The following is a 14,632-nucleotide window of genomic DNA, read 5'->3' on the forward strand; positions in this document are numbered from 1 at the left end:
GAAAGAAAGGCTGATTAAACGTTCCTAAGTGGGAAGGGGCAAGAAAGGGGTAGGGGGTTAAGGCCACAAACTACCTTGTATACAATAAATTAGCTACAAGGATATACTGTACAGCATAGGGAATATAGCCAATATTTTATCGTAACTATACATGGAGCATAACCTTTAAAAATTGTGAATCACTGTGTTGGACACCTGAAATATATAACATTGTACACCCACTATACCTCAATAGAAATTTTTTTCTTAAAATGCTGATGACCTTTTAAAGTCAACGAGTAGTTTGATGAGGCAAAAACAATCATTAATATTAGATGCAAAATAATACCTTGACTTTAAAAATACGATGGCCAAGGAATTGATAGCAAGTCAAGTACTGTCCTTTATAATAAAGCTGCTGGGTAGGCAATTCTAAGGGCCGCCAACATTGCCCCCGGGTGCACAGAGGCCCAGCTTATTCCAGCTTCACACAGGACCAGCGTTCAACCCTTGGCAAGAAAGTCCTGCCCTGTATCACCCGTGGGGCTCTGATATCAACAGGGTCCTTATTAGATGGTGGACTTCCTGGATGGATCCTCTGGGACTTTTAGCTTTTCCTTTATCTTTTCTAAACCTTTGTCTTTTTATTCTATTTTCTGGGAGACTTCACTGATTTTATTTTCCAGTTCTGATTTTTAAAAGAATAGTTCTGTTACCATTTTATGGCCATAACACTATCTTGAATCTTTCTGAAGACACGAGTGATGGTTATTTTTTCTTCTGTTTTCTACTTCATCTCTCTTTTTTGAGAGTAAAATTTTCTGCTTACCTTGCTTTGTCTATTTATTCGAATGGCTTTCCTGATATGCCTGGTGAGATCTACCCTTAGCTCTCCAGTCACATTTATGAAAAAAGCAGTATGTTTCGGTACACTATGTTTATGGGAAGTTTATCCACTGACAGGTGGAGAGGTGGCACTCTCAAATACTAGAAAGCAAAACTTTTTTCTCTGGTCTTTCAATTCCTTTAGGAAAAAATGGCTCATTCTATGCCTGAGGAATAGATGCCTGGCTGCCAGATGCAGTCCCCCCATCTCTTACTTCTGTCCTCTGCTGTAGCTGGCGGTTTGAATTCTCGATCTTCTCCATGGAGCTGCAAGACAGACCCGCTACCCCCCAGCTGGGCTCCCCTCGTCTGTCCTCTACACGAAGGCTTCTTTAGCCCTGCCGCATTAATTACCAGTCTGGCAGCTGTTCTCCATCTTCCAGAAACTAGCTAAAATAACTTACCCTTTGGTGACCTCTTGCCTGTTCACTTTGTCAGTGTGCGTTTCTGCCTTTTTTCCCCCTAATGTCTTTAGTCTCATTTTAATGAAGTCTCCAGAGCAAGAATGGACAAACCTGTGTATTATCATATCACCTATCTTGTTTCCCTAATCTGCTTCCTACCAGGGCTAGGATGTGACTACAGCTGACAGTACAGCTCTCTTTTCAGGCCCAAGGCAGTAGAGAGAGCACAGTATTAAAGGACCGGGTTCCCTGCTAAGGCTACTGTCCTGCTCAACAAGCTGTGAGCACCCACCTAGCTGTGGCCAAGCAGAGTCCTGGGGACATCTACCCCAGAGTCCTTGGAGGGCCAGTGTGGAACTAGTGCAGGCCCAGCTTTAGACCCAGCAGCCAGAAAATCCCAAGTACCCAAGAACACTGGTGCTTACCACTTTTGGGGTCGTGTATCATTTTTGAGGATCTGATGAAAGCCGTGGTGCTCTCCAGTCCCATGAAAATGCACATACACTCAGAGTTTTCTATACAATTGCTGGGGATTCCAGGGAACCTGAAGACCTACCACATCTTCCTGGAGCCCAGGTTAAACAGCTTTGCCCTGTAAGTCTGGATTGACTTCAGAGAAGCTGTGGGCTTCCTGGCCACAAACAGGATATGCTGGGTCTACTTGGAAGGTTTTTACAACCCGGGAACCAGTCCCCCGGCTATGATCCTTTTTTATTTTTTTCAAAAAAAAAAGTTTAATACAGCAGGTTCTCATTAGTTATCTATTTTATACATATTAGTGTATATACGTCAATCCCAATTTCCCAGTTCAGCCCACCACCATACCCCTTCACGTCCCCCCCTTGGTGTCCATATGTTTGTTCTCTACATCTGTGTCTCAATTTCAGCCTTGCAAACCGGTTCACCTGTACCATTTTTCTAGATTCCACATATATGCGTTAATATACGATATTTGTTTTTCTCTTTCTGACTTACTTCACTCTGTATGACAGTCTCTAGATCCATCCACGTCTCTACAAATGACCCAATTTCGTCCCGTTTTACGGCTGAGTAATATTCCATTGTATATATGTACCACATCTCCTTTATCCATTCATCTCTCGATGGGCATTTAGGTTGTTTCCATGACCTGGCTATTGTAAATAGTGCTGCAATGAACATTGGGGTGTCTTTTTGAATTATGGTTTTCTCAGGGTATATGCCCAGTAGTGGGATTGCTGGGTCATATGGTAGTTCTATTTTTAGTTTTTTAAGGAACCTCCATACTGTTCTCATAGTGGCTGTATCAATTTACAATTCTACCAACAGTGCAAGAGGTTCCCTTTTCTCCACACCCTCTCCAGCATTTGTTGTTTGTAGATTTTCTGATGATGCCCATTCTAACCAGTGTGAGGTGATGCCTCGTAGTTTTGATTTGCATTTCTCTAATAATTAGTGATGTTGAGCAGCTTTTCATGTGCTTCTTGGCCATCTGTATGTCTTCTTTGGAGAAATGTCCATTTAGGTCTTCTGCCCATTTGTTGATTGGGTTGTTTGTTTAATATTGAGCTGCATGAGCTGTTGATATTTTTTTTTTGAGATTAATCCTTTGTCTGTTGATTCGTTTGCAAATATTTTCTCCCATTCTGAGGGCTGTCTTTTCGTTTTGTTTATAGTTTCCTTTGATGTGCAAAAGCTTTTATTAGGTCCTATTAGGTCTCATTTGTTTATTTTTGTTTTTATTTCCATGACTCTAGGAGGTGGTTCAAAAAAGATCTTGCTGTGATTTAGGTCAAAGAGTGTTCTTCCTGTGTTTTCCTCTAAGAGTTTTATAGTGTCCGGTCTTACATTTACGTCTTTAATCCATTTTAAGTTTATTTTTGTGTAGGGTGTTAGGGAGTCTTCTAATTTCCTTCTTTTACATGTTGCTGTCCAGTTTTGCCAACACCACTTATTGAAGAGACTGTCTTTTTTCCACTGTATATTCTTGCCTCCTTTGTCATAAATTAGGTGACCATAGGTACATGGGTTTATCTCTGGACTTCCTATCCTGTTCCATTGATCTATATTTCTGTTTCTGTGCCGGTACCATATTGTCTTGACTACTGTAGCTCTGTAGTATAATCTGAAGTCATGGAGTCTGATTCCTCCAGCTCCATTTTTTTCCCTCAAGACTGCTTTGGCTACTCAGGGTCTTTTGTGTCTCCATACAAATTTTAAGATTTTTTGCTCTAGTTCTGTAAAAAATGCCACTGGTAATTTGACAGGGATTGCATTGAATCTGTAGATTGCTTTGGGTAGTATAGTCATTTTCAAAATATTGATTCTTCCAATCCAAGAATATGGTATATCTCTCCATCTGTTTGTGTCATCTTTGATTTATTTCATCAGTGTCTTATAGTGTTCTGAGTACAGGTCTTTTACCTCCTTAGGAAGGTTTATTCCTAGGTATTTTATTCTTTTTGTTGCAGTGGTGAATGGGATTGTTTCCTTAATTTCTCTTTCAGATTTTTCATCATTAGTGTATAGGAATGCAAGAGATTTCTGTGCATTAATTTTGTATCCTGCAACTTTACCAAATTCATTGATTAGCTCTAGTAGTTTCCTGGTGGCATCTTTAGGATTCTTTATGTATAGTATCATGTCACCAGCAAACAGTGACAGTTTTTCTTCTTGTTTTCCAATTTGTATTCCTTTTATTTCTTTTTCTTCTCTGATAGCTGTGGCTAGGACTTCCAAAACTATGTTGAATAATAGTGGTGAGAGTGGACATCCTTGCCTTGTTCCTGATCTTAGAGGAAATGCTTTCACTTTTTCATCATTGAGAATGATGTTTGCTGTGGGTTTGTCTTATATGGCTTTTATTGTTTTGAGGTAGGTTCCCTCTATGCCCACTTTCTGGAGAGTTTTTATCATAAATGGGTGTTGAATTTTGTCAAAAGCTTTTTCTGAGATGATCATATGGTTTTTATTCTTCAGTTTGTTAATATGGTGTATCACATTGATTGATTTGCGTATATTGAAGAATCCTTGCATCCCTGGGATAAATCCCTCTTGATCATGGTGTTACGATCCTTTAAATGTGTTGTTAGATTCCGTTTGCCAGCATTTTGTTGAGGATTTTTGCATCTATATTCATCAGTGATACCGGTCTGTAATTTTCTTTTTATGTAGTATCTCTGTCTGGTTTTAGTATCAGGGTGATGGTTGCCTTGTAGAATGAGTTTGGGAGTGTTCCTCCCTCTACTATATTTTGGAAGAGTTTGAGAAGGATGGGTGTTAGCTCTTCTCTAAATGTTTGATAGAATTCACCTGTGAAGCCATCTGGTCCTGGACTTCTGTTTGTTGGAAGATTTTTAATCACAGTTTCAATTTCATTACTTGTGATTGGTCTGTTCATATTTACTATTTCTTCCTGGTTCAGTCTTGGAAGGTTATACTTTTCTAATAATTTGCCCATTTCTTCCAGGTTGTCCATTTTATTGGCATAGAGTGGCTTGTAGTAGTCTCTTAGGATGCTTTGTATTTCTGCGGTGTCTGCTGTAATTTCTCCTTTTTTCATTTCTAATTTTATTGATTTGAGTCCTCTCCCTCTTTTTCTTGATGAGTCTGGCTAAAGGTTTATCAATTTTGTTTATCTTCTCAAAGAACCAGCTTTTAGTTTTATTGATCTTTGCTATTGTTTTCTTTGTTTCTATTTCATTTATTTCTGCTCTGATCTTTATGATTTCTTTCCTTCTACTAACTTTGGGTTTTGTTCTTCTTTCTCTAGTTCCTTTAGGTGTAAAGTTAGATTGTTTACTTGAGACGTTTCTTGAGGTAGCATTGTATTGCTATAAACTTCCCTCTTAGAACTGCTTTTGCTGCATCCCATAGGTTTTGGATTATTGTGTTTTCATTGTAATTTGTCTCTAGGTATTTTTTTATTTCCTCTTTGATTTCTTCAGTGATCTCTTGGTATGTAGTAACATATTTTTCAGCATCTATGTGTTTGTGTTTTTTATGTTTCTTTCGCTGTAACTGATTTCTAATCTCATAGCATTGTGGTTGGAAAAGATGCTTGATGTGATTTCAATTTTCTTAAATTTACCAAGGCTTGATTTGTGACCCAAGATGTGATCTATCCTGGAGAATGTTCTGTGTGCACTTGAGAAGAAAGTGTAATCTGCTGTTTTTGGATGGAATGTCCTATAAATATTAATTAAACGTATCTGGTCTATTGTGTCATTTAAAACTGTGTTTCCTTATTAATTTTCTGTCTGGATGATCTGTCCATTGGTGTAAGTAGGGTGTTAATGTCCCCCACTATTACTGTGTTACTGTCGATTTCCTCTTTTATAGCTGTTAGCAGTTGCTTTATGTATTGAGGTTCTCCTAAGTTGGGTGCACATATATTTATAATTGTTATATCTTCTTCTCGGATTGATCCCTTGATCATTATGTAGTGTCCTTCCTTGTCTCTTGTAACATTCTTTATTTGAAATTCTATTTTATCTGATATGAGTATTGCTACTGCAGCTTTCTTTTGATTTCCATCTGCATGGAATATATTTTTCCATCCCCTCACTTTCAGTCTGTATGTGTCCCTAGGTCTGAAGTGGGTCTCTTGTAGACAGCATATATATGGCTCTTGTTTTTGTATCCATTCAGCGAGCCTGTGTCTCTTGGTTGGAGCATTTAATCCATTCACGTTTAAGGTAATTATCTATATGTATGTTCCTATTACCATTTTCTTAATTGTTATGGGGTTTTTTTTGTAGGTCCTTTTTTTCTCTTGTGTTTCCCACTTCGAGAAGTTCCTTTAGCATTTGTTGTAGAGCTGGTTTGGCGGTGCTGAATTCTCTTAGCTTTTGCTTGTCTGTGAAGCTTTTGATTTCTCCATCGAATCTGAATGAGATCCTTGCCGGGTAATCTTGGTTCTAGGTTCTTCCTTTTCATCACTTTAAGTATATCATGCCACTCCCTTCTGGCTGTAGAGTTTCTGCTGAGAAATCAGCTGTTAATCTTATGGGAGTTCCCTTGTATGTTATTTGTCATGTTTCCCTTGTTGCTTTCAATAGTTTCTCTTTGCCTTTAATTTTTGTCAATTTGATTACTATGTGTCTCGATGTGTTTCTCCTTAGGTTTATCTTGTATGAGACTCTCTGCGCTTCCTGGACTTGGGTGGCTATTTCCTTTCCCATGTTAGGGAAGTTTTCGACTATAAACTCTTCAAATATTTTCTCGGGTCCTTTCTCTCTCTCTTCTCCTTCTGGGACCCCTATAATGCGAATGTTGGTGCATTGAATGCTGTCCCAGAGGTCTCTTAGGATGTCTTCATTTCTTTTCATTCTTTTTCCTTTATTTTGTTCCATGGCAGTGAATTCCACTGTTCTGTCTTCCAGGTCACTTATCTGTTCTTCTGCCTCGGTTATTCTGCTATTGATTCCTTCTAGTGTAGTTTTCATTTCAGTTATTGTATTGTTCATCTCTGTTTGTTCTTTAATTCTTCTGGTGTTTGTTCCTTAATTCTTCTAGGTCTTTGTTTAACATTTCTTGCATCTTCTTGATCTTTGCCTCCATTCTTTTTGCAAGGTCCTGGATCATCCTCACTATCATCATTCTGAATTCGTTTTCTGGAAGGTTGCCTATCTCCACTACATTTAGTTGTTTTTCTGGGGTTTCATTTCGTTCCTTCATCTGGTACATAGTCCTCTGACTTTTCATTTTGTTTATCTTTCTGTGAATGTGGTTTTCATTCCACAGGCTGCAGAACTGTAGTTCTTCTTGCTTCTGCTGTCTGCCCTCTGGTGGATGAGGCTATCTAAGAGGCTTGTGCCCAGGCTGTGATCCTTGAAGGGCTGGTTTCCCAGACCTGCCCTGGATGTGACACCAATTGTTTCTCTAGGTTTAGGGCCCTGACCTAATAGGCATAAAAGTTGGGGTGATTCCTAATGCAAGTGAAGAACACATCCCAGGATAATGGCAAACAGCCTCTTGAATCATATCAACATTCTCCTCCTGATACACTGTGCTAACCATAGGCCTTCTTAATTTTCTTTGCCAAATGGCAGAAACAGAAGAAAGCCATTCCAGCATATATCTCCAAGGGGGCTAAAACCATTATGCATAAACAACCTCCAGAATCACTGGCTTCAAAATATGTGTCTGGTTTTTTTGACTATGGAAGAAAGATTCCAAATAAAATCATTTGGCCTGTCCAATTTGCACAGAGATGGCTTGATATAGGACAAATCAGACAGATTACCTTGGATAAGCTGTTAAGGGCCACAGTTTACAGAAAACGGATTCTTAACTGGGGTTCCTGGACTCTAGGGCCTCCACAGATGGGCACTGGTGGGGGGTGTCACCAAATCCCCTGAAACCATAGGCAAGTTTGGTATTTATGTGCTATGGGCATTGTTTTGAGGAGTATATAATCTGCCTCATATCTCAGAGAATCAGTAGAATCTGAAATGTGTGGTGACTTCAAAATAAAACAAAACAAAACAAAAGGAGAACAACAAAGGAAGCTGTTTCTGGATTTCCCTGGGAGAAGCTTACTGTGAGGATTCCTCCATCCTGGCTGTTCAGTAAAGACAGGCACTTCCGGCTCACCTCCATGGCCCAAACCTACAGCAACAAGGAGCAGGAGAAGGAGTTTGCCTGTCCTGGTCATGGTCCTCTGCCTCTTCCTTCTGAGCGCTCAAGTAGAACCGACCATTCTCCACTCCCTCCCTCTTGCCACCACCACGTCTGTCCACATTTCCTTCACAACATCTTCTTCTATCGCTCTCATTTCTTCCCACGTCCAACTCCCCTAACTACAGGGTGACACCTAGAGAGCAGGGACCACATCGCATTTGACTTTGTAAACGCAGAACCTAGCACCATGCTCAGCACCCTGGATGCTCAACTGGTTTTCAGAATCAATACCTGACAGAGCGACTCATCCATCCCTCGGCAGCTCAGGGACAGAGTGTCCGCCCAGCATTCCCCATTCCCATTGCCAGTGTAGAAGCACTGCCGTGCTTCTATCCTCTTTGCAGAAATGAGAACAGTTCTTTGCAACAGAATGGGTTAAGGTAGGGAGAAAAGAATGCGGTACCTCAGAGACAGAGGGGGACTGAAGACACAAGTTCATCATGAGTCCCAGGAGGGTATACATGACCTCTCTGAACAGGTCCACATCCTCCTCACACTTGGCCTTTGGAAATAAAACAAGGTGATCAATGATCTTCCTGCAGCTTGTCATGGTCATCTGTTCCCCTTGGCGATGGTCTCAGTATCACTCACACTCCCTAAAATTGTCAGTGTCATGAACCTAAGTGATGTGGGAAGGTCTGAGCCCGGTTTACAGCACAGAGTGTGTGGCGCCTCATGTCATATGTTGTATGCCCTGGGTTCAAACTGCAGATGGAGCTGTTGAAATGGGTGCTCAAGCCAGCTCCACAGAAAACCCTTCGAACATCTCCAGGGTGGAAGAGACTTGATCTGGAGGACTCTGTAAGGCCAGCTGCCCATGAAACCTACTGTTACAGAAGGGGTAAGCCACTGGCCCCAGCACCCTCAAACAGAATTTTTGGAAAAGCCAGATAATGAAGAAGAAGCCAATGCCCTCAAAGCAGGTAAAAGACCAACTTTGACTAGAAAAGCTGAAATACCATGAGGCCCAAGCAGGCATCCCTGAATTCTTCAGAGGCAGACATCTGTCTTCGGGTGGCAGCCTCAGCGCTGAGGTTTCCCATAATGGCAATACACCGGCAGAGAGCTGAGGTGTTGGTGACCTTGGGATCTCTCCTCTAAAAGGGGATGAAGAGAAAGCGAATCTGCAGAGAGCAGGCAAATGATGCCAGAATAATGTCTAGGGGCATCCCTCACTCACCAAAATGTCTGGGAACCAGATAGCGTTATGCCACATGGGGACATCGGTGGGGTCACGCTGGCAGAAAGGAAGGAGGCACACAGAGAGGGAGACCCCAAATCACCTTGGCCTGGAATAGGGAGGCCTGGGGCTTAATCCCAGTCGCTCCATCAACTAGCTGGGGGCACTGGGACAAGTCCTGTCCCTTCTCAGACCTTCCATTTCCACATCTGTGAAATATTGGCGTGTCAGTATGCCCTCTAAGGTCCCCTGAAACTTCTATGGCTCACTGGGGACAGGTCTAGTCACAGCACGCTCTCCTGGAGGACTCCCAGCCTGGCAATTTTCTCCCTCATCAGCTCCAACCACCACACCTGCCCTCCTGACCAAGATGACTGCCATTCAGGGGACAGGGTTGCACGGGACTTGGCTCAGAAGAAGACTGATGGAAACCGACAAACTCTCCATCTTTGCCTACTGCAGCCCCCAGGCAGGCTTTCCTCCCCTGTAACCAGCTCTGCCCATATGCCATCTCCACCTGCCCCCACTGCAGCTGTTTCAACAACCAAGACTTGTATAAATTCCAGCTGTGAATAAATGATTCAACAACCTGAGAGGCAACAGGAGTTCTGGGGGGAAAACTGTGTTGAAACAGCCTGGCTCATGCTCCCAAAAGGGTCTGTCACAGGTGATAAAATGAGGGCTTACTCACCAGCACGCCCGTCAGTGCCAGGAGAACATCTGGAAGGCTGGCCTGGAACCAGACCTGGAATCTGTCGAGAGAACATCAGCCATGATTTATTTCTACCCCGTGCAAACTAAAACATAAATACAGCATCTTGGGTGATGGAGCAGACCGTCCAACCCTGGGCCCGTGTGATTTGCCCCTGCATGGATGATTCATTCGGAACCAAAAAAGGTCGTCACTGGGCAGGTAATGTGGCTTTACTTTTTCTTAGCCTGGAGACTTGCTTTTGATGTTAAACAACAGATCTCAGAGGGTGGCTCTCTCATGCAGAAGCTGCTGGAATCCTTAGGTTTCTGCCGAACTGACTTAGCACCACCCCTGCCCTCCCCTTGCTCTGAGTCTACACGCTGTGCGCCGTGCAAACAGGAGACACGGTGTAAGCATGTTTACGTGTCACGGCCGTGAGGAGGGCCCCGAGGCACACACACCTCCACCAGCTAGAGAGGCGAGTACACCCTCCCAGCCCGTGCTGATGGCCGGCTGCCAGCACAAACAGCTCTCTCTCATTGTATGACGGTTCCTAAGTAAGACGCCCCAAAGTTGATGAGGAAATTAAAAACAAAACAAGATGCAGTTTTTAAAAAACTGAAAAGTTATGAAAATCTAAGACCTTTACTGTCTTCCCCAGCAGCAGCTAAACAAAGAAAAAAAAAAATAGCGCGGGGGATGGTTACCCATACTGCCACTGGCGGCCCGGGAGGGCTCTACTTTGTTACTGTGTTTCTCCTCCCTCCCCCTCCCTCTCTCCCTCTCTTTCTCTCTCATTTAATCAACACATGTCTGCCAGGCAGTTCCTATCAGGCACTGATTAGGGGAAGAAACCTCACCGCATAGCAGACTCGCTTGCTGGGAGAGTTACTGTTCTAAGTATGTTACTGCTTCCAAGCTCATTGAGGGCCGGGTCGCCCCCTTCGCCTAGAGGGACTGGAACGGGAGTGGCTGACCACGGTCCCTGAAGACATCAGCTGTCCTACGCAGTGAATCTTGTGATGCTCAGTTGGTCTAGCCTCCCGTGTGCCGGTGCCGCACGTTTTGGAAGATCAGACAGTTCAACAAAGGTTGAAGAAGAAATGTCAATTTCTGGAAACAAAAATTACCTTTCTTCCAGAGCCAAGTCTGTGAGCAGTCCCATGGCTGAGTTGGCCTTCTTATCTGAGAAATCAAGAAACGACACGAGGGCTTCCAACAACCTGCAAAAATCCATAACACCCTCAGGGTGGGCTGACCTCCAGCCGACAGCATCCCCAACAAGGAGGCTTCGCATGGAGGCCAGGAAGGCGTCAGCACCTGAGTGAAATAAGCTGAAAGGGCCTTACCATGCCCACCAGGAAGCCCAGCCCCTGCCCACTCCAATGAGGCAGACACCCTCCCGTGGGAATGGCTCTACCACTTTACGTGAGGGCCCAGGGGAATTAAGAGTTTGAACCAAAGTTCACTGATTATCAGATGCTGACTTGGAAGGAATCTCTGGTGCCTCTGCCCTGGGACTCTGGCTTGGCCAAGTTGAATCACACAAATGACATCTAAATGGCACCCTTACTAATCTGCTGGTGACTAAGTGGGAAGGCCCCCTAATGAAGTGGGGGATGGAATCAAGATTTAACGAGATTTTGACAGGTTGCTGAATATATCAGATGAAATTTCAGAGAGTTAAACTCAAAGTCTTTCACTTAGAGCTGGAAATTCTGTTTAAGTAACAGAATTGGGAGACCTGGTTTATACCTGACTCATGTGAAAAAAACTTACAAGTTTTTAGCCAGTGGCAAACCCGGTATACGAGCAAACAGTCCGGTGCAGCTGCCGAAAAGCTAATGCAGTCTCAGGCTGCCTTAACAGACTGACCGGCACCAGGACAATGAGAGCAGAAGGCATTTGTCCATCCAGCAAACCCACACCAAGCACCTACAGCGTGCTGAGTGTCGTGCTCAGTGCTGGGACACAGTACTGGGCTCCTGTCTCGTACAGGGACGTGCGTCAGATGATAGGTTAGAAACAGACACATGTCAAGTGGGCACAGGGTCCCCCTGGCAAGAGCTGTGGGAGGATGGAGATGAGGATGACATTTCCGCATCACCTGAAAGTGCAGCATTGGCTACGTGTCCCTTTGTCCGTTCAGTCAACAACACTTACTGGCATTATGTGCCAGGTGACGTGGTAGGTTCTGGAGCCACAGGGATGAAGCAAGACAAGGCCCCAGCTCCAAGGAGCTTGTAGGCCAGCGTCAGGCACGTGGGGACAGGAGCAGAGCATCTGAGGCAGAGCACACAGCTGTCTCAAAGATGATGAGGCATAAATCGCAGAGGCACACTTGGGGACTGCTAGCGGTTCCTCACAGCTCGTGCTTAGGGAGCGGGGAGGACAGAGAGCTGCGAGGCTGGGGAGCTGGGCAGAGCCAGCCTGGGTCACGGCGGGCCTTCTGGAATGTGTGTACTTTCCCCTGTTAGCCTGTGTCCCGAGTGTGGGCAGTGGACGACTTGCTTGGTGGGGGTGTATGGGGAGGGCTGAAGGCTCTTGAGCCCCTCTCAGTCTCTGAGCTAGAGGAGGCCCCAGGAAGCTGTATTCTAATAAAGCCCCCAGGTGACTCCTAAGCGCTATATTTCTCAGAAATTCAAGAACTAGTCTTAGAGGCAGTAGAGTAATTACGGCATTTTAAGCAGGAAAGTAACAGGACAGATGTGCATTTGGGACAAATCCCTTTGGTGGTGTGCTGCAGGTGGATCAGAGCAGGTAGTACAGGAACCAGGGAATCCAACGGGGGGAGAACCGGGGTTTTCCAGACAATAAAGGTTAAGGGACTGCGCTGAGACGGGGCAGAGTAAGACGCACAGTTGAGAAGAAAGAGGCCTCACAATGACCTAGAAGTAATGATGGGAGACGGTGCAGGAGAGCCAGAGGAAATGAATCCAGGAGATGCGGAGGAGATAGGACTGACAAGTACCGTTTTCTCAGGGATGTGGGCAGGAGCCAACCAGGGAGCTCTCAGGATTCTGGCCTAGGCGACGGGGTGGATGGAAGTGCTATCTATGAAGACAGAAAATTCAGCTAGAGGCTCTGGCTTGAAGAACCGCTTTTGAAACGTTAAGTTTATGATACTTGTGGCGTTGCGATAAAGGTGCCAAGTTGCAGAAGGATGTTGCCTGGCAACATTTGAGGGGGAGACTCAGACATGACAATCAGGGCCACGGGCAAGGAGAGGGCCGAGGGTAGGGTCTTGCGGCCCCTGACGTGGAAAGATGACAGCATAAAGGGGGCCTGCAAAGGGAGCCGAGAAGGAACAGCAGGGAGTGGGAGTAGGGCCAGGAAGAATGATATCATTAGGACCAGATGCCATCAGGCTGTAACAGGAGATATAGATAGAAAAGAGCCCATCAAACTGGGATCTTAGATTCAGGGGTACGGCCTCCAGTCACCCACATTTATGGTACTGGGTTTATGTAGCAGCTTGTTCTGGGAGGGGTCTGGAAGTCGAACTACCTGAGGAACGGTTGAGGAAACCAGGATGCTTGACCTGGAAAACATCGATGTCTTCAGACATGTCAAACGCTGGGATGTGGGAGAGTTGCATTTTATCCTGCCTGCCTCTACCACAGAAGCTGGAACCATCTTCCCCACCAGGGTGGCATGTGACACAATTCTGACCAAAGAGAAACAAAAGCAGTAGCTCCTCTTGATAAAAGGGACAGACCCAGTTGGTGCTAACCTGTCTTAAAGAGGGATGTGATGCTTGGAGTTGCAGCAGCCTTGTGTGACCATGAGGGAAAGGTCAAGAGAAGGACAGAGACCTTGACCCTGCCATCGTTAAACCACCAAACCAGCTGTTACCATCTTTAGTCTTTTTGTTATGTTTACAAGACCAGTTCTCTTGGCCAAGTAATCTGTCAAATGCAGCAGAAAAAATTTTACCTAGCATACGGGTATCATGTCTCGGAAGCTTCACCATAAGTCTGTGATACAGATGAGATACCAGGCACTTCAAGGCTAAGCAGCTTTCCTGGGTCACACAAGTAGAAAGAGACAAGCAGGGGATGTGGGCTCCTGACTGCTTGAACCTAAAACCCCAGAGCTTTTCACAAAGGGATACTGGCCCTCACTCGGCTCCTGTCCTTGCACATTTGTCCCTTCACTTTCTCATTTGGGGAGGAATGTGAGGGTCATGGAACCTGTGTGCAGCCCTGTCCTGTTTCAGACTATCTCATTTCATTTCAGAGAAGAGTGGGCACACAGGTAACAAACTGAGGTTTCTTTGACTGTCTAAGGAAAGTAGGCAGGACTACACAAGATGATCACAAATGCCAAGACACTGGGAAAGTTCAAATGAAACTCAAGCAATTCAAAGATAGCTGGGGAGAAAGCTTATGATAACTATAGCTACATTTACTCAAAGAGACCAAAACCAAATGAAAAAACATATGATGAAGGAAGGTATTGAGGAAATGACTGCAGAGTCATTTGAAATGTGAAATGCGCTTTTGAGGACTTAACTCTGCTAACGATTCGTTTGCCTGTGTAGGTTGAGCTTCGGGGGCTGCCAAGGCCTTTCCTGTGAACCATGGGGCTGCTGAGCTGGGTTGAGAGGGGGAGAGTCACAGCCAAGGCTTATCCTGTCCTCAGCGCACATGGACTTCCTCACTGACAAGGGACCAGCCCCAGAGGCCTCGCTGTGGTCCAAGAAGGTCTGACACAGCTTCATATTTGATTGCTTTCCTTTTGGGGAACAGAGAGTAGGAGAGAGGCTCCAAGGCCTGGGAGACAGCTGGCTGAGATGCCCCGAGTCACTAGCTGAACTTTCTCCTG

General features: G+C 44.6%; 1 protein-coding gene across 1 annotated transcript in view; it reads right to left on the reverse strand.

Annotated features, from left to right (window-relative positions):
* Window positions 1-14,632, reverse strand: part of TTC12 (tetratricopeptide repeat domain 12) — a gene marked incomplete at its 3' end in the record, with an annotated part of 46,508 nt that overhangs the window by 3,715 nt on the left and 28,161 nt on the right. Inside the window, exons 13-17 of the mRNA XM_082844414.1 lie at window positions 10,936-11,028; window positions 9,803-9,863; window positions 8,891-9,028; window positions 8,335-8,433; window positions 7,791-7,859 (exon numbers count right to left, since the gene is read on the reverse strand). Coding sequence (XP_082700540.1) covers window positions 7,791-7,859; window positions 8,335-8,433; window positions 8,891-9,028; window positions 9,803-9,863; window positions 10,936-11,028 — 460 coding nt within the window. The remainder of the gene's footprint in view (window positions 1-7,790; window positions 7,860-8,334; window positions 8,434-8,890; window positions 9,029-9,802; window positions 9,864-10,935; window positions 11,029-14,632) is intronic.

This window comes from Leucopleurus acutus (genome assembly GCF_964270905.1).
Source record: "Leucopleurus acutus genome assembly, chromosome: 8".
NCBI lineage: Eukaryota > Metazoa > Chordata > Mammalia > Artiodactyla > Delphinidae > Leucopleurus > Leucopleurus acutus.